At 37.6% G+C, this 19,360-nt stretch overlaps 1 protein-coding gene across 40 annotated transcripts in view; it reads left to right on the top strand.

Moving 5' to 3' along the window:
* RBFOX1 (RNA binding fox-1 homolog 1) overlaps positions 1-19,360 on the top strand; it is a 1,017,140-nt gene that overhangs the window by 752,034 nt on the left and 245,746 nt on the right. For 2 of the 40 annotated variants that reach the window (XM_079320780.1, XM_079320758.1), the window contains exon 1: positions 15,629-16,293. The exons of 31 other annotated variants lie outside the window; for them this stretch is intronic. In XM_079320780.1, the coding sequence (XP_079176906.1) occupies positions 16,150-16,293 (144 nt within the window). In that variant the 5' untranslated portion in view covers positions 15,629-16,149. Of the gene's footprint in view, positions 1-11,270; positions 11,585-15,593; positions 16,294-19,360 lie in introns of those variants that run through there. 7 more of the 40 variants (XM_079320772.1, XM_079320748.1, XM_079320743.1 and 4 more) reach the window with 7 other exon arrangements.

Raw genomic sequence — 19,360 nt, 5'->3', positions numbered from 1 at the left:
GTAGGGACTCCTGAAACATAATTCACTATGAGAGTATTTGAACCAACAGACTGAACATAAAATTTTTGATGCATCCTGAAAGGATTTGATAGAAGTTTAAAGGAGCTTCAGATTTTGTCTTTCCTCTCTGTTGCTTCTATCACAATAAAGATTAATTACTGTATGCTTGAATAATCATCCACTGAATCAATACATGTGCGTTTTTACACCTATTACGAGATGGTGGTGTGTAATCTTTGCTAGTTTTATAATTTATCTTTCTGATCTACCCTATCATCACACTTTGGAATAGGAGTTAATTCAGTTCTGTGTTCTGGAACATTTTGAGCCTGTCATTTCTCACTTCTCAAAGAAAGGAATTCTCAAAGTTCTTTTGGGTCAGATGATTAAGAGCTCTGAGGAATCCTGTGAAATCTCCAAAGAGATGCAGTCCAGTTTTCCTGGAAACCTTGGGGTTGTGTTATTCCCTCTGTACTTACTGCTGGATCCTTGGTCATCAAACTCTTTTCACATGATCAGAACAACAGCTTGTGAAATGCCTGAGCATCACCTGAACTCCTTCCCAGAGGTGTGTGACCAACCCCATTCCCCTGTGCCAGAAGATCCCACAAGAACACACAAAACCCACACAAGAACAGCCACAGCTGAATCATGTAATTTCTTCTGTATGTTGAATTAATCTTGGTTATGCAAATCTTACAATATAATTTATATTTGTTTACCTACAAATAGGTTTTAAATCAGAGATGCTTTTCAGGTAGATGTTCAGTTGATAACAGGGTTTTTTTGTTTGTTTTGCTTAAATAGGAGATGAAACCCTTAACTGTAGGTTTATACTACATTAACAAATGTGGTTACAATGGAAATGTTTGTTAAATTGGTACAGAGATCACCATGAAAGATTTGTGCTGGAGCTGTTGATTCTCTGACATTTTGATGGCTTGGTATGTTTAGCTGCTCTGAAGCAAATTTAAAAAGGTTACTATGCAAAAGGTTTGATGGTTATACTCAGAATAGTTGGCAGAACAAGAGAGCAAAAGTTAAGGATAAGTGGAAAATTTCAGGCTGAATAAGTATGAAAAGTGTTTCTGCCTTGGTAGATGCAGTAAAGCCTAACAGCAGCATTTTTGGGCTAATGCTGTAAAAATCCCAATCATAGGAAACCCAAAAACAGCAGCACTGCCCTGATCAAGGAGACAAGCTCAGTGAAGCCTGTGTTTTAAAAGTTAAGTGAAAGAACAAATTGTGGTGATTATCGAAAAATTTAATTTATTTTTTGTGATAATTTAATTTATGATGTTAATTTCTAATGAAATAGGTTCTTTTACACATTTTTCATGGTGAAAATTTATGTCTTTGTAAAGGAAGAGTACTGAAAAAAATCTTTCAAAAGACAGTTTGTGTCTTACTGTGTGAAATAACTTCCTCTCCTGTTGGCTATTCTATAACATGGTTAATTCAGATGAACATTAAAGGTGTGTAAAGATATTTTTGTCTGAAGAGTACACAACTGAGGGTTTTATCTACTATGTTTCTTTGGCTCCTGCTTTTGTTCAGTTTGATGATCTAGGGAGGATAAGTTCTCTCAGCCATATCCAGCTCTGCATGAATTCAGATTGTTCATCAGATAATAGATAACAAAATAAATGTACCAAACAGCATAAAGCTAAAATGACAAAAAAATGCAGGTGAAATTGAGAGAAATATAGAGACAGGGCAAAATATGAACTAATAAATCCTGCATGAAAGCATCTAAATACTTAATATTACTTGTGTAAAGCTTTTGTTTTGCCATGAAAGACCTGAAATATAATAGCTCTTTGGTCTGTCTAGAATATAAATAATGTGATGACAGCATCATTCTGAAGTTCATGCATGTTTTTAAAATGATTTAATGTTCTCCTATAGTTCTCAATTTTATCCAGATGCCTTATTCAGTCACACCAAAAGCACATTACTGAACGTTTTATTTATCATTCTCTGAAGCTTAATTCACTTGCAAGTCAGAACTGCACAGTTTTCAGCTGAGCTGCATTTCACACCTGTTTGGAGAAAGAAAAAGATTGAGGTGGTTTTGTGTTTGTCTGAGATTTCTGAGGATGTTTTTCTTGAAATAGACTCAACAGAGTAGCAGGCTTGTGCCACAAATCCTGCATGCCATAATTCAGGATTAATTTTTCCTTTATCAACTAGATTTTAGTATACTCACTTCTCTGATCTATAGATTTCAAGGGAAATTGCTCCTAAATTTGATTCCTCTAAGCAAAATCTGATAATAACCCCCAAATTTCTAATGCCTCTGTAATTTTTGTGTTTAAGAGTCAGTTATCTTGCTTTACAAACCCTTTTTCTCTTTACATTCATTGACATGAGGAATTCTTTCAGGAATTCAGTAGGTGGGACACTTACATGACAAAATGAGTGTGTGAAGGCTTGTGAAGAATTCTCCCACTTTCTGATCAGTTCTGGATTAGAATGTTTTCTTAGAGATAATTATCCCCAGTAAATCCAGTCAAGGTCTGCTTGAATAATTAAAATATTTTCTTCACAATATTTGAAATAGGATGTTTGTGGGGTTTTTTTTCATAATTTCAGAGAATTATGACTAATCACTGGGTTAATTTTTGAAAATAGGAAGGGCCACATTTCAATGGAAGAAGACATTTTCCTTTATTGTATTTTCTAGTATTTTAAAACCTCCTAGTGCTTGAAGCTGAAACCAAGAAGCAAGATTACATATTTAATTGAAGGATATCACATTTTTCAGATCACTTGGACCTGGAGATAACTGCCATTTTTTTTTTCTTGTGATTTCTTTGCAGAATGATCAGAAGCTGTCATTGACAAGCAAATCTTTTTCTCTCCAGTGCCTCTGAATTCAAGTATCAATAACAAAGAGCAGCTGTTCTCAACAGAGGCCTGATGCTGTGATCACCACTGGGGAACTTTATCCCATAAAGGATATTTTTTGCAATTCCTCTGTGAAGAGTCACTTAAACCCACATTTTAAGCAAGTTATACATGATAGATTTCACCCTCTCTTCAGCTCCTTGTGTCCCTCCAGTTTCACAGTAAATTAGGCAGCTTGAAAAACACAACTTCATGCAATTAATGTGAGATTGTGTCTCAGCTCACTCTTTTCCTTCTCGTGATCATTATCAAGGGTTAGAATGCCCAGCTTTTAGTAACATGGAATCATTATTTCACAGCTTGCTTTTGGAAATAAACTATAATTTTGGTTTATTCAGCATTCACATTTCCCATGAAGGTAGCATGGCTTGCTTCACACAGACAGCTGCCATTTGGAATGTTTTTCCTACTTCTTAAATATTAATGTCAAATCAAATCTCAGTCCATGTATCTTGCTGCTGTATTGTTTGACTGAATTTTATACCCTCTTCAGAATTTTTTTTAAGATTTTGACACTTATCATTAATCAAATAAATCTATTAAGAATCTATTAATGGAAGATGACCATTTGGAATTCGCTGTAAAAAAATCAACTCAAGTTGCAAGCACTGACATGGAATTCAGCTTAAATTTTTAATCTTTTTTTTTTTTTTTTTTTTTTTTAGGGTCTTTTTATGTCAAGGGAAAAAAAAAAGCTGTAGCCTGTTCTAAAGTATTGTACATCAACATAAAAATATATCATCATTGGCATAACTGCAATTTAGTTGTAAGGATAAAATTTGTATTAAGAATCTACATATCATATTAGCAAAGCAGTATCCATCCTGTAGTATATTATTTTGGTAACACGAGAGCTGGGTTTGAAATGGAATCCAAAGGTCAGAGTTGGCAGCAGAATGGGAATTAGGTAATCACATTTTCCTTCCTGTCACTGACCTCATCCCTCTCCAGTCCCCACTGCAACTGTATTGTAGCAAGTGTGGAAACCCTGCTAAAATATGTTTGTGCTACTTAATTTTTAAAAAATTTCTAGTGAAGAAAGTTTGCAGAGTGCATATCAGCTATGTTTTTTTTTTTTTTTTTTAGGATGGCTCTAAACCAATCAAACATTTTATTTTTTGGGATCAGTAAATTTGTTGCATTAAATATACGTGTAATTTTCATTTTTCAGATGGTGTCTCTCAGTTATTTAAATTATATTAGCAAATACTGCATTTACAATAACAACAGATATAGACAATAGTAAATTAAAATGTTTATCTCCCACAAAAGCTCATTATTCTCTGCATTGCACTTCCTCACTGCCAGTAGAAAACCTGTGTTAGCAAACTTACTTTCAGAAAGTCACATAGTCATTATTTAACAATAAAGCCACGTAGAAATTATGTGCAAGGTTGAGGACTTGAGCACTTGAACATTTCTTGTTCTGAAACCCAGAAATTCCTGAATTTAAACTATTTTTTATCCAGGCATAGGATGTGGACAGTTACTGGCACATAAATTAAAATTACATGGGACATAAGTAAAGCTGGCAGATTCCAGCAATCTTTGATAGGTCACCAGGGAAAATGGAATTTTTTCATGAGCATGACTTTGGCCCTATCAAGTCAGTCTGAATACCTGCTCAAATTTGATTAACAACAATTAAATAACTCCCAGAAGTTACTGGGTTGAAATCTCAATATTTTGCCTCTTTTGAGCATCTCTCCCATGCAGTGCAGATGGGGCTGTGTGTGCAGGTCCAACAGGAGCAGCTGATTGTCTGCCCTGGCTCACAATTCCAAGGTTTTGTTAGAGCAGGGATGAATGCTGGAGTACAAAAAAAGAATAAATGAAAGCAAGGAATCAAAGATTTCTTCACGATTCAATCATTCCAGTGTTGTTTTGCCTGTGCATATTCTCAACTGACTGAGGTATGGGAAACCTGTATGGAATAAAACAGTCAAGATGTTTAAATTCTAATTACACAGATGAACTTAGTTTTGGTGTTTTGTAGACTTTATGATTTAGTTCACAGTCTTAGTAAAGTATGTAATTTACTTTTGTCATTATTGATATATAAAATCATTTAGGGGTGGGTAATATGAAAAGAGTAAAAACTAAACATTTCTCCAGTAATTAGAACTGTGTACAACTCCATTTTGTTGATCAATTTTTTGCTTTCAACTTGCAATTAACTGAGATCTAGAGCAACCTCAGAACTCTGCAAATTGTTCTTTTTGTGTAGTATTTTTCAGAGAAGGTAAATGCTGGGTAAATGCTATTAACTCAGATTTCTGTGTAAAGTATTAGCATTTGCAGTTTGTCTATGACTTCAGGGGTATAAGTTTTCTTTATATGAATATCATTTGCCATAACAGAGGCCATAGGGTGGGTTTTGCTGGATTGTTTTATCTGTTAGTCATACATCTCATAATTCCCTAACTAACAATGATTTTTCTTAAGCACTCTTTAAAAACATTTCTGTAGAGAACCTGATATTCATCAACAGGATTAAAATGACTGATGAATTATGCAGCAAGGCTGTCTAGCTACTTGACTAAGTATTTTATGGCAATTGAATTACTTTGGCAAGATTTAGGTAAATAAGATTGTTAAACTTTGCTTGTTTCAAATGCATTTCTTTCCATATTATTTCAGTCTTGAAAATCATATTGACTTTTCAGCACTAGGTGCTGAAAAATTTAAGTAAAAATGAGGAGGGCATGAAAACACACCTTAAGTTCAAGTCAAGAGAAATTTTTTGAGGATCAGTAGTGTGTAATCAGGTGATTACTGGTGAATCTTTGCACTTAATTTTGTTCTTAACTATTATTCCAGTGAAGACAGTTCCAAGATTTGGTATTTTAGCTTTTTGATGATAAGTAAATCAGAAATGTTTCTTATCAGAATTAGAGAATGTAGTTTTGGTACCAATAATATTGGCTTGCAGTAAAAATTCAAAATCCAATGGCAAAACTGCATCCAAAAATGCACATAATGTAGGAGATCTACACCACAGTGAGATCTGTGGTGCACTTTGATAAGGGCTGAGATTGTCCCTGTAGCAGGAAGGGATTTTTGTGCCCAGGGAGGGAAGGTCTGTGCCTTTGTGGTTCCCTTCACCTAAGGGGGAGGCACTAATTGAGATGTGCAATTAGAATCCATTCTGTGTGGAGGTGGGTGGCTGTGCTGGCTGAGCACTGGTGGTGGCACTGGGTGGCACTGGCTGAAGTTCCCAGCTGATCCCAGTTGGTGTCCTGCAGCAGGGCAATCTCCATCACCACTGGCACCTGTGCTGGAAGGAGCCCTGGGTCACTGCTGGGGCAGCCTGGGGGGCCAGAGCTGATAAAAGGTTTGGGAGGGTCAGCACTCACACAGTGCTGATCTCAGCTGTGAGGAGCAACAGGTATGTGAGCATTTAACTTCAATAGTTTTGTCATTTACCTGATTTTTGTCTTTATCTCTGTAATGATGCACAGGCTTGTACAGAATTGTGCTCTTTATTTAACATGAATGTTTTATTGCTTTGGAATATTTTCCTGAACTTTAAGGAAAGGAAGTTAGTTTTTAAAGTCTTGGATTTGTACTGCTTTGAACAACCACTACAAAAACATGCTACTTGAAACTTGTTGGTTGTCAGACCCTTGATTTAAATACAGTGTTTGCTACTGATTAATTTTATCTGTTTGATGTATTTTTCTGCATTTTTTGGGCAGAAATTGAGCTTAAGTTTTGGAGATCTGCTATTTGTATAAACAGGTTCAGACTCTGGCTGAAGAGAAGGGCACATGCTGGCTTTAACTTACTTGCTTGGCCTGAGAAGTGTTTCTGCTCCTTTTGTGCCCCTGGGATGTCCATGTAGAAACCTTTCCCAGAAGAGAAGTTAGGTTTGGTGGATGAAGCTACAAAATATTGGGTTGGAGAGTTAAGTTATGCCCAAATGGGTTCTCTGTGCATAAGAGAAATTAGGCACCATTGTGGGAAGGACTGGAAGCCCCAGGATAGCAACCTGTAGGATTTCATATTGTGTGTGAGAGGGCATTTAAAAATAAAAGCAATTCTTTAAAACTCCCTTTTAGGTTTTTTGTTTGTTTTTTAATTATTATTATTTTAAGTTTTGGTATTATTCTATGCAGTTTTAATGAGTAAGTAATACTATTTATAGTAAAGTAAATCATGCTCTATGGATATCACATTGAGAGATGACAAGACAAGGTATAATTTCCCCACAAAATATAATAGTTATGAGAGGACCCAGTCTCAATTCTTATATGGTCAGAATTAAGCCAAAACCAAATGACTTTGCTTTGTGTCTTTCAGATTTATATTTTAATCTGAGAGTCATTGGAGGTATGCCATAAATACAAGTTAGAAACTGCAGAACCAATTCAGGTGCACTAAAAATAAGTTAAAATTGAAGAGTAATTTATTTTCAATTTTCTGTGACAGTTTCTTTAATTCAAATACTTGTAGTAATTTTTGTTTAATTATAGTGTTAAAAAATTGATGTTGCTGAATTTTATCTTGAAATGATTTTAAATTTCATGAGCAAATTCTAAATCTTAAAGGAACAGATAAAACCACAGTCTCTTAGCTGGAAAACTAGTTTTGATAGGACTAATATAAGTCAAGAAGAGCAAAGAGAAAGTGTTATTTATGTGCATGAGAACATTTCAAAGAGAGTTCTGCTAATTTTTTCTCCCCTTCAAAGTACATGAATATGAAAAGGTTTGTGGGGAGGAGAATTTTTGTATTGAGTGAAAGGAAAAAGGGGGACTGGTCCTCTCTGAGCTTCTGTTATTTGGAATTCAGGGCAGAGTCTCTCTTCTAAAGAACCCCACAATAAAATCCTCTAAGACTGGCATAAACACAGTTGGAATAAATGAGCTTTAAAGCTTTCTTTCTGTTTGTGATGGTTTTTGTGCTGCCATGAGTGGGAGATTGTTGGAAGTCAGAGGGAAGCTGGCTGGAGTGCAAGTGCTGGTGCTCACACTGAGGAGCACCTGCAGCAAACCTGCTCCTGTCCAGGGTGCCCAGCCTATTTCTGCTAAAAAAATAAATCAGCACAACATTTTGTACACTCTGTCATGCGTGTGCAGTGTGTGCTGAGCTCTCTGTCCTGGAAATGACCTGGCAAGGGAGGTGAAGGTCCTATCCAGACAAAAACTATCCAAATGTTTTTTGGTGCTCAAGTAGAGGAGTCTGGTCCTACGTTTGTGACATAGAATACTGAGAGAGGTCTCAGGGAAAATAAGGAATGCCAGGAAATCTGTGTGTAATTGCCCAACAGGAGGAGACTTTAATGCTGAGTCTTGGATGGTCTGAATCCTGGAGGATGAGAAACTTTATGCTGAAATAGTGCAATGGTGCTAAAAAGAGACAGAGGGGAACAGAAGAGTGAATTCAGCATTTCCCATGTGGATTTCATTCACTGCATTAAAGAAGGTTAGAGAGGAAGGAATTACAGGTAGGAGAGGAGAAGGATGGCCACCACCACAAGGGAGAGCTGATTAGTGTTGATGAAAGCAAACAGCTTTGAGAAAGTATTGTAGATGAATTTTCAGACTCTAGTTAGGAGATGAGGAAAGACTCAGTGGTGTGGAGTGTGACACCTTATCAATTGAACTAGGAAAAGATGAAAAAACAAAAAAAAAGGCCAATTAGAGTGTGAAGAGAGGAGGAGGGAGCTGATGCTGGACTCATGAACAGAAAGAGGTTACACTAATGAAACAACTGGAAATGTAATATGGAGAGGACAGGATCCCTGGATGATTAAGGGGAAAATGCAGTTAGGACAAAAGCAACTGCTTCATTCAAAATTGGTGGATAAACCAGAAGAAAAAGAAATAAGCCAATATTGAGTCTGTGTTTAAAATTGGGCTTTCTCACATGGTATTTCTGTCCTTATCTCAAACTAAACAAGCAGCTTTGTACTGTAGCAAAAATTCTTCCATGCCTAACTTGTCATTCTGCAAATGTTAGAGAGCCAAAACTCCTAAGTAAAGAAAAAAAGGCAACATAAAACACAAATAAAACAAACAAAAAAAGCCAAAACAAACCAACTTTTTCCTCCTAGATTCTGGCACAGGAGTGAGAGTGGGTCATGGCATCGGGTATCTTTCTCCTGGAGTGCGATTTTGGAGAGTGTGTAGGTTCCTACCTTGTAAAGCCTTGCTAGTATTTGAGTGTAAACTAAAGCTTAAAGCTCCAAACCCCTCAATTTTAGTTCTCCTGAATCATATATTTATCTCTTTGGGTGAAGCTGGACATTTAACTAGACCTGTAAGGCTTGGCCATAAGAATTTGAAGCTTTAAATAAAATTCATATTGAAAGCCAAAAGAAAGAACTAGAGATGAAGGAGTCATTGAGCTAAATTTGAAGTGACTTAGCCTATACTATGGGGTAGGGCCAAAATTATGAGAAATATTTGGAGTTTTGTTGGTAGATGATGATGAATCATCTGATGATGAGGAATCCTTCATTGTACTGGAAGGATCTTATTATGAGTGGACAGTAAGCAAAGGACAGGGGAGCTGGAGACAGGGAGGATTTCTTGGCTCAATACATGAGCATGTTAATATTTATCTGTTATACATTAAAATGAGTCTAGCATTGAGGACTAAGTATGGTGGATGTAGATTCCGAAAAAATGAGGGGATGTCCAGATGTGGACACAATAATAAAAGAAGTGGTTTCACTGTAGAAGCAAACTGTGCTCCTGTCCAGTTAATTTAATTCCTACAGGAAAAAGGGGCACCTTTGCATAATGGCATAATTAATCTATCATGTATTCTCCTCCTCAGATTTGACATCCTTTTAATTTTTAAAACATTAATAATATTTCATTAAAAAGCTTATTGATCAAGATGTGTTTATGCTGCTCTACTATGTATTCTTAAAATTGCTTTTGATGGTACTTTGGTTATTTTAACTTTTATTACTGTTACATTGAAACAAGCTCTAAAGTTGGGTTTTCCTGCAGTTTATTTTGTCCACAAAGTAAAATTCTTTCCTTGTGAATTTGCAAAAGCAGCAAAGTGCAAGATGGTGGTACAAATCATGGAGGAAAGAAAAAAAAAAAAAAAAACAAAAAAACAAGAAAAGCAAAACAAAGGGAGCAAAACTCTGTGGATTATTGAATTTCTGTGAAAATTTTAAAGTAAGAGTTGCATACGTGAACAAAATAGAGAATTCAGTACTGCAAGTTGCTTGTGTCTATATAAAATGACAAAACAAAATTTTGTATAGAAACAAATTCAAGTAAAACATTCACAGTATGTCTTTACTGTCAAATACTCTCTTCCTCTTGTCTGATACTTGAATAACTGCCACAAGTGGCAGCAGGGAAAAGCAGACTTTGTCACTTCAGTTCCAGCTGTACACTTCTTTCCTGAGTAGTTTTTACCCTCCCATTCTATGGATGGAGCTTAGCAGGGTGTATACAATTTTCTGTGGTTAGTATTCCTTAATTTCTTAGATTACTTTTTAAAAAATGCTGAGTTTCAAAATTTCAGAGGGTAAATTTTCTAAAGGTAATATTGTCGTGTCTTCTCATCTGGAATTGCAGAAAAATCTTATAGGGCAAGACTGCATATGGCACACTAGTTGTCTTTCTAAGATGGTGATATAAATAACCTAAATGCTAATTATTAAGCTGGATACCTGTGTTCAAGGGGTCGTTGTCTGATGCAGGTTTGTACCAATGTGTCAAACCTCAAGAATCACTCTCAGAGCTTCTCTGCAAATTTGATTTGGTGTTGTGACAGTAATGCATGGGGGGTGTGAGCACCCTGTGCCCCTCAAATAAAATGTGGTGTCTGCATTAGCTCTGTGCTCAGGGAGGCAAGAATGGGATGGGCAGAGCATTTCAGCTTCTTGGGTCTCCCTATGCCCCCACTTCCCGAGTTTGGAGGTAACAGTTTAGATAAAGCTATTTGGGTATTTTATTTATTCTCTTTCTCCTGACCATAGAATGGCACATCACCTAAATTTGGCAAAACCAGTATCCCTAATTGGAGTGAGCCGTGTGTCCCCATGGAGCTCTCCGTGTCCCTCGGATGAGCCGTGTCCCCGTGTCCCTCCGGAGCTCTCCGTGTCCCTCGGATGAGCCGTGTCCCCCTGTCCCTCCGGAGCTCTCCGTGTCCCCCTGTCCCTCCGGAGCTCTCCGTGTCCCTCGGAGCTCTCCGTGTCCCCCTGTCCCTCCGGAGCTCTCCGTGTCCCTCGGATGAGCCGTGTCTCCGCTAGATGGAGCGCCCGGAACGGCGGAGCGGGAGCGCTCCTGTCCCCGCTCCTGTCCCCGCTCCTGTCCCCGCTCCTCACCCGAACCTTCCCCATCTCGGACCAGCCTTGTTTCCATCCCCCAGTCTCCCTCCGGAATGTCCCCAAGGCAGGGGGATCGCCCCTGCCAAGGAGCGCACACGTTCTGCTCGGAACTGCCCCTAACTCTCTGAAAGCTGAGCATTTATTTATTTTGTTGCCTTCCCCCCTGTCGAGTACATTGGTGGGAATAAGGGCTGCTGTGTTGTGAAAAATCTAGAGTTAATGCTGAATGAGTGTGAAACGTGTATTGAGTGGTGCTGAAGAGGTTAACTCTGTGCTTTGGAGAGATTGGGTATGAAGTACTGGAGAAGTCAATGGATGTAACACCCTGCTTAATAGAAACAGAAAATTAGTGATTCTCACTTGCCTGAGGTAAGCGTGAGCTTCTGTAATGTCCTGATCTTTGTGCAAAAATCTACTAAAGGAGAGCAATCTTAACACAAACCTGATATTAGAAATAGGGATAGTCATTGAAAGAAAGTAGCCCTGGAAGGATGAGGTGTTGCCTTTTAGTTTACAAGAACAGAGGGAAGCCCTTTTATTGACAATACAGAGTATTTAAAAAATCTGTTGTATTTCCCCACTTTATTTTATATCTGTATATCTACAGATATTATTCTGTATATCTACAGAAAACAGAATGGAGTCAGAGATATTGATAATTAATAGTAATTTATCAAAATATGTTACTGATATATTCAATTTTACACTGCTTTTCCTGGTTTCGAGTCCTGGGAGGTATTTTTTCATGTGGTGTTAGATAAGGAGGGTTTAAAGAAAGGACTGCTCTACTATTAGATTCTCTGCCACCTGCCTGAATTATTTTTGTACCACATCAACCACTTTATAAAGTTGAGAAGAAACTATCTTCTTCACATGGAGCATTTAATACACCGTCCTGATTTATTTTTTCTAATGTTTGATGTCTGGAGGCATACAATGCTTGGAATACTGCATGCCTCCTCTATGTGTGAACTTCTTAATGTAGGCTACTACTGAAAGGAGTTTGAGGTGTAAAATGGTGTCTGTGGTGCTGGTGATGTGTTTCAGAGCCTTCCTTTGCTTGATGGAAATGGTTTGAATGTTAGAGTAATTCCAAAGGTTAACTTCTGGGTCAAAGGTCTGGAAATGCAACATTGGAACTTAAGTTTGAAGTTGGCTACTAGGTCACAACAAACTGAGTGGCTGATTTTAAATAGGAAGTGTTACATTAAATAAACAGATGCGTTGCAAATATAAGTGGGTTTGGATTTGTAAGTCAGCTGTGTGAGAAGTGCTGTTGGTCCCTTTTGATTTGTTTCAGAGCTTCTCTGCTTTCATGTTTTTATTTGCATATTCAAGACTGATCCAGGCTTTGCTGGTGGCATTTTTCAAATGGTGTTCACAGTGAATGGGGGGAGAGTTTGCAAGTTCTCTGCCTGTGCCATCAGCTATGACATAGACAACCCAAAGAGGTTGGAGGAGGGAGCATTGCCTCTCATGGTGTGACCATTGCAACACAGATGGATCCATTATCAGTGTGGAAGAAGGTTCTAGGAACTCCCACAGAGGCTGGTGTGGGCAGTGTAGGTATTTTGTGTTGGTATTTGTTGTTAATTGATAGGTACTTGGTAATACCAGCAGCTGAGTGTGGGGTGAGTTCAGCCCCTGACCCAAGAGGGCAAACGATGGTGGGAAATGTCATGTGCTGAAGGTGAGGTGGCCCTTGCAATTGCACACCATGGTTGTGGCAGAATGAAGGAAAAATGGAGTTGTCAGTAATTTCCAGAGGAGATGTTACTGGGGTCGGTGCTGTTCTGGGGAAGTGTGTGGAGCTGTTACAGGCACAGGGAAGGTCAGGCTCTGCACAGACATTCATGTCCCTTTGGCACTGCTGTGGTGGCACTCAGGGTATATATAGCCATAACTGGGACTGTGGGGGTGATTAATGGCCTGGGTTAGGGACAAAAGTGTGTGTAAACAAGGAAATGGCTTTGAAGAAGAGACATTGATTTTATATTTATAAAAATAAAACACACTTTGTTACCTTTTTTTCTTTTTAGACATAATGACAAGTTATCCTTGGAAGGGATAAAAATTGGTAATGACTTTCCCCTGCATCTCTTGAAGGAGAATATATCAGGCTAAATAATTGTGTTTCTTTTTTAGGTCTCTTACACTACTGAATTATGTATGTTTATTGTTTCTCTGTGTATAGATGATTTGGATAGTTAAGATACTGCTCTTCTCATTTTGATAACATAATTATGTAAATGTCAGGAATCCATAGTATTTCTGTGTCATATTTTTCCGACTTCGAATTGGGTGAAAATTAAGGCAAAAAGGCCAATGAGACATTCCCTTTTACAATGACTGTTAGCTACATTGACAGTGCTAAATTCTCTTGAAGTAATTGTTCAACACACTGCTTTTAAGAATCTAATCTGTTTTATGGATGTCCTTTTAGCTGTAAAATAGTGCAATAGACAGAAGTAGCTTTGCTTGACCATCACCATGTTCCAGAACCTCACTTTGGGAAATTGGATAGACTTATGTAGTTCCAAACTGTTTGGCTAGGAAGCATGCTGCCTTTGATTTTGACATAATGTAGAAGGAGTTGGTTACCTTACATAACATATTTGTTTTTCATTAAACATGCTGATAAGGTCTCATTAAAGTGCCATGTATTATTTATGGTATTTCATATGAAACTGAACTAAGGGGAAACTTCTCTCAGCTTAAGGCATTTGCAGAATAACAGCATTTCTGGGCTAGAAAAAAATAAAAAGAACGAAGAAAAGCATGACATATTCCTGTCAGGATAGGAGACTGCTTAAGGCACAGAGAAAGAATGAAAAAAGGAGAAAGGGCACAGTGAGGGTTCATTTCTCCTCCTCCTCACTCGCTCCTGCTCTGTGGCATGAGGCGTTTTTTGGTTGGTGGTTTGTTTGTTTTGGGGGGTTTTTTTGGTGATGGTGGGTTGTTTTTTTTTTTTCTTTTGTGTTTAAATAATCTGGGCTGTTCTCGTAGATGAGTCCATGATAAACTGCAAAGACATGGATGTTTCCTAAGCCAAACCCAATTCCTTTATTGTAAGTTTGTGCATGGTTGTTTTTGGTGTTGATTACTGAGTTCTGTGTACATTGGTTTTGTTGCATTGACTGCTTTTGAGACAAAAAGTTACGTAAGAACTGATTCTGCTGGAAAATGTTCGGTTTTGCACGAAGACTTAGTGGATCTAAATCAGTCTCTCAGGCTTGTGTGGGTGCAGGTATGTGAGTGCACATGTAGAATGAAAAAGAATTGGTTTTTGGGTTTTTTTTAATGTAGCACCTGAGTTGCAGTGATGTGTTTTGATTCTGTTTCCATTTAAGCAGTGACTGCTATTTGTTTTTAAGGGTTGATTTTATATCGAACCAGTTTATGCTGTTGATGAAATAGAATATTATTGTGTGTGGGTTATTTGCTTATTGTTTTTAGCATTAAACTCTTGGTCTCAATTGTGTTTCTGTGGGAATTAAGTATCCTAAAAAATGGGTGTTTTTCAAATCTTCTTCAGAGTCCTTTTTAAAGAAGGAACCCCTTCAAAACCTCAGGTGGTTCTTTGAGGTTTGACCTTCTTTTCTGAAGAATTAATATTTAATTCATTTGTCAAATTCTAATTAAAAATAGTAATATCTTCTGTTATACTTGAGTTGTATCTCAGGAAAAAAAAGACCTGTAATATAGGACCTCAAGGACAAGCTGTAGTATAAATTATTTGATTTGCAGGTCACATCCTACTTTATTACATAAAGACTAACTAGATCTACTAATGAATAATTATTACTCCATAAAATAAAGGGGGGTGGTGAATAAAAAGCTGGCAAGAGCGGAATACTAATTTTGAGGTATCCTTCTCAAAGTAGAGAGTAAACATTAAATTCTGAAAATTGCAAATGTAATTTTTCCATGTAACCTGATAGGGCAGTCCTTGATAATAGATTGACTAGCTGTCAGATAAATTTGTAATTTTAGATGAGATGGGCTTTAGACCAATTTTAAGATACAGTCTTTATCCAAGTGTGCTCCCCTCCCCCAGTGAAGTAGACACAGTATGCCACAGAATTCTGTTTCATTCCCAGTGTTTCTGCTGCAGTGGTTGCACAGCTCCAGCACAGTTTCACTGTAATGCTTTTATAGGCTTCTCTGGGAAGCTGGATAGCAAATGAAACGTAGATATAAAATTAATTTGTGTTTTAAAAAAAACGCATGTGCTGATAGCGCTGTGTATTTGCTGGAATCCTCTTGACTAGCCAAGATCCTTTCCCTTTCCCACTTTGTGCTTCACACTTGTGTTCTGAGAAGGGGAAAGCCCTTTTGCAGTCAGGTGTGAGTCCTGGGAGGGGGGCAGGGTGTGAGTGTGTCTGTGTGCGTGCAGAATCATAACAGGCATTCAGTCCCAGCTGGGCAATGACACTAATTGCCCAGATCTCATGGATGCCTGCGATGCAGCGTGCTCACTTTCTCTCCTTTCCTATCCTCTCCAGGGATTTTTAAAATGCAGTATTTGAATTTTGGTGAGTGGTAAAGACCCTGCCCTAGGACCCATTTGACAAATGAGAAGCTGTGCAGCATCAGCACCAGCCGACTGAGCCTCACTGAGTCTCTCTCTCTCTCCTAGTCAGCAGCTACTGTTGTGAGACAAGCTTCAGCTCTCTGTCATTGAGGAAGTTCCATTTGCTCATCAATAGGCTGCAGGCTGTGTCTTCTTTTTTCCCTCTCTGTTAAAAATTCGTAGTTTAAACCTACCAAGTTGCCTTAGCTGACAAACGAATGTAGGGGCTTAGGGCTGGGGAGAGGAAAGGCATTCAAGAAACACCGTTTCTTATTTAAATAATCAAAAGAGAGGGAGGAAAAAAAAAAAAAAAAGAAAACCCAACCAACCCGTAGTGACAAGATAGGGCAAACGTGCTTGCATGCAAGCCCCCTCACTTGTTCTACGTAGACTTCAGAGCAACACCATGCAGCATCCCCTTACGGGTGCAACCTGCGTGGCACTGCCGAACGTGGGCATGTGTCCCCAGCTCTCCTGTGCCTTGACTTTTATGTACTTACAGCAGGTAAGTTTGCTTAACTTTTCCTTTTCCTGGCGGTGCTCGCTTTGTCAGCGTCGTTCGGGGGATTTGCAGGCGGGGAGGTATTTTCTGTGTGAGCAGACTGTAGAAATGTCTCCCACCGTGCGGAGCGAGTGTCGTGCCTGCACTTAAGAATGTGAGAGTGAGTAGAAAATATGTTTTAGCAGAGCATCGAGCCTTCGCATATCTTTTGGTATTTTGGTGTTGTTTTGTTGTTTTTTTTTTTTTTTTTTTGCAGTGTGTCTGTTGGTGATGTTTGTAGATATTGAACACGGTGCTGTGGCAGCGTTTCTCGTGGATGCTGTAGCAGAGTTTCAGCCATAAAGGACTGCTCTTTATTCACTTGCAGGCATAAATTATACTTCTAATGTAAATGTGCCCAATGTCAATTTTGTTTAAGCCTTCTTTGAAGACAGGAATTTTAAGTCTGTGTTAAAACATGCTGCTGATTAAAGCCAAGCTGATTTTTAGTTCACAGGGAAAATGATGATTTATAAAGATCTATCTGTGCAGAATATGTCTATCGCTGAAGTATATTGGACTGGGTTTAAATAAAAATGTTTGGATATCAGCAAAACAATGCCAATTTCTGCTAAATTTTTAATTTATTTTTTAAAAATTTCTTTTCATTTTTGCTTAGAGGATTTTTTAAAAGTATTTCTTCCCACTCTCTCTTTTTAAATTATTTAATATTTGATACCCCCCTCTAATGCTCTAATGTGAAATAACTGGATAAGAGCACATTTTTTTAAAACTAGTATTTTGGAATCATCTGTGTATCCTACCTACTCTATTAACTGAATCCACCATTACAGAGTCATCTAGTAAGTGTGTAGAGCCAAGACAGAAATATGTTATCATGCAGAAATTATTAATCCTGTTTATTCTGTTACTTCTGTTGAAACTTCAGGAGCAAAGATATTCTTGTGCCTACTGTAACAAATAGAGGCATTTCTTCCAACTTCCACTACAACAGTTTCTGTGCATATTGACTTCCCTGAAAGTCTCTAACTTTATTTCTGCATTCACATATGCCTGAAAGGTGTTGTACAGTATTTATTTTTGTTCGTAAAGAATAGATAAAATAGATTTAAAGCTTCTTTTATTTGAGAACATTTGTTTTTCTGTTACTGCTGAAAGAAGAGAGCTCCAGTATTTTCAGGCTATAAACCCTTCTGTAGGTTTTTTTTTTTCTCCTGTAGTGTAGTATAAACCATTTCTGGCTTAGGAGTGCACGAGAGCAGATTCTTGCATGCGCCCTAGATTATCCATATATGTGGGAGGGATTCATGTGTCTGCAATTAAAATTTGCATCAGATAAACATGATGTGTTTAAATTTTAGTAATTTGCATGCCATAACTAAAATGTACATTCTTGGTAGTTCTGTATTCTGGATCTGTTTTGGGAATGGCATTTATAGATCAGCTTTAATGATCCAGTGTGACTTGTGCACTTAGTGGTTGCATACAAAATGTACTCCTCTCTTTTGTACTGGATTTGTTGCTTTCAGTTTGTCCAAGAACAATTTGTATGTTAAAGATAAGGCTTTTGAAAGGAAAAATGGGAATTCAGGTGAGAGGTCAACATGGCCACACAAGGAGCTGATAAAGGGTAACATAAAGATGAGGTGGGGTGCTCTAACAACCTTCCTCAGTGAGATATTGCAGTGTCATTATGCAAACACATCTATAGCATGGCACTGCTTTAAGGTTTGAGGAACTGTGCAACTCTAATGAATACTTTAAAACAGGGAATTCAATTGCATCTCTGCCATCTGAGAGGAAGATGAGAAGTGATTGCTAATGCACTTTACGACGCGCCATATCCAGCGGATAATTTTAACTCTTTAAGTGGATTAACTGCCACACAAAGTATTTTTTTTAAGTGTTTGCTTTCTCATCTCCTTAATCCTATTGTCAGTTTAGAATCATCCTGCCCGTTCTAATCACAATTATATAATAGTTTGAAAAGTCTGCTAAATTTGTGTTGAAAATTGTGACAGGTTCAAAATTCTTTGCTTGTTGCTTCTTTTGATTGCTGGTTGGCATTTTAGTTATTCTGAATTCCTAGAGAGTCAGATAATAATGTTCTTAACTCAGATATGATCTCTTATTTTATGAATTTGGTTAAGAATTTCTTTGGAAACAATGCTACTTGATCTCAAAATTATCAGGCAGAGAGGACTGAGTTGACATCACCTGCAAAGCCAATATAACGTGGTTCTGGTTTTAAACAGTACAGGAATAAGAAGTTGGGTTTTTTTTTAAAAAATATTAATAAACTTTTACCATGACAATCTACTTGGATTTTTTTCTATTTTTTCCCTTTCTGATAGTTTAGAGAAGATTGACACAAATATTTTGTTTGTATGTTTAGTGCAAATATCACTGTTTCAGTGAAACTGTAAATGTTTTTCTCTATCAGGTTGTCTATTGATCTTAAATACGGGTAACCTAAAAGCTTTATGTGGCAACTTAATAACTAACTAGTGAATCCCCCCACGTGTGCAACCTGTGACCAACAGACATTATGTGAAGTTATCAATATTTTTTTCCTCTCTAAAAATTGCACTTGAGATATATCTGCTCACTTGCACCTCAATTAAAATGAACGGAGACATCTCTATTACAACCGAGCTCTCAGTTGTTAAACTTTGCTGCCTAATTAGAACTTATGAAGATAATTATTTTTGGTTTTGTGTATTTACAGTGATATTCTGTCAGGTACAAGTTTTACAACTGGAGATGTGTCATTCTTGAAAGACTGGGAAAGGCATTACATTCTTCTCAAGATGGGCAAGCCAGTCTTTGTCACTAAATATATTTATCCTCATAGCCATGAGGATGCTGGTTTTCTGTGGAGCTCAATTAATCATTTGGGAAAATCTGGGCTATGGTAGTCATTTAACATTGGCCATTATTTATTTGTGCAAGTGACATTGCTTGGTCAATTTGTTTAGGATAAATGGATAAACTGTTTTCCACAGTGTACTACACAAGTGCTCTACTACTTTTTCCAGGGTTAGAAACTTGTCTGTTTGCTCTGTTGTCT

The sequence above is a fragment of the Erithacus rubecula genome, assembly GCF_903797595.1.
Source record: "Erithacus rubecula genome assembly, chromosome: 17".
NCBI lineage: Eukaryota > Metazoa > Chordata > Aves > Passeriformes > Muscicapidae > Erithacus > Erithacus rubecula.
This window is presented reverse-complemented; position numbering and strand designations above follow the sequence as displayed.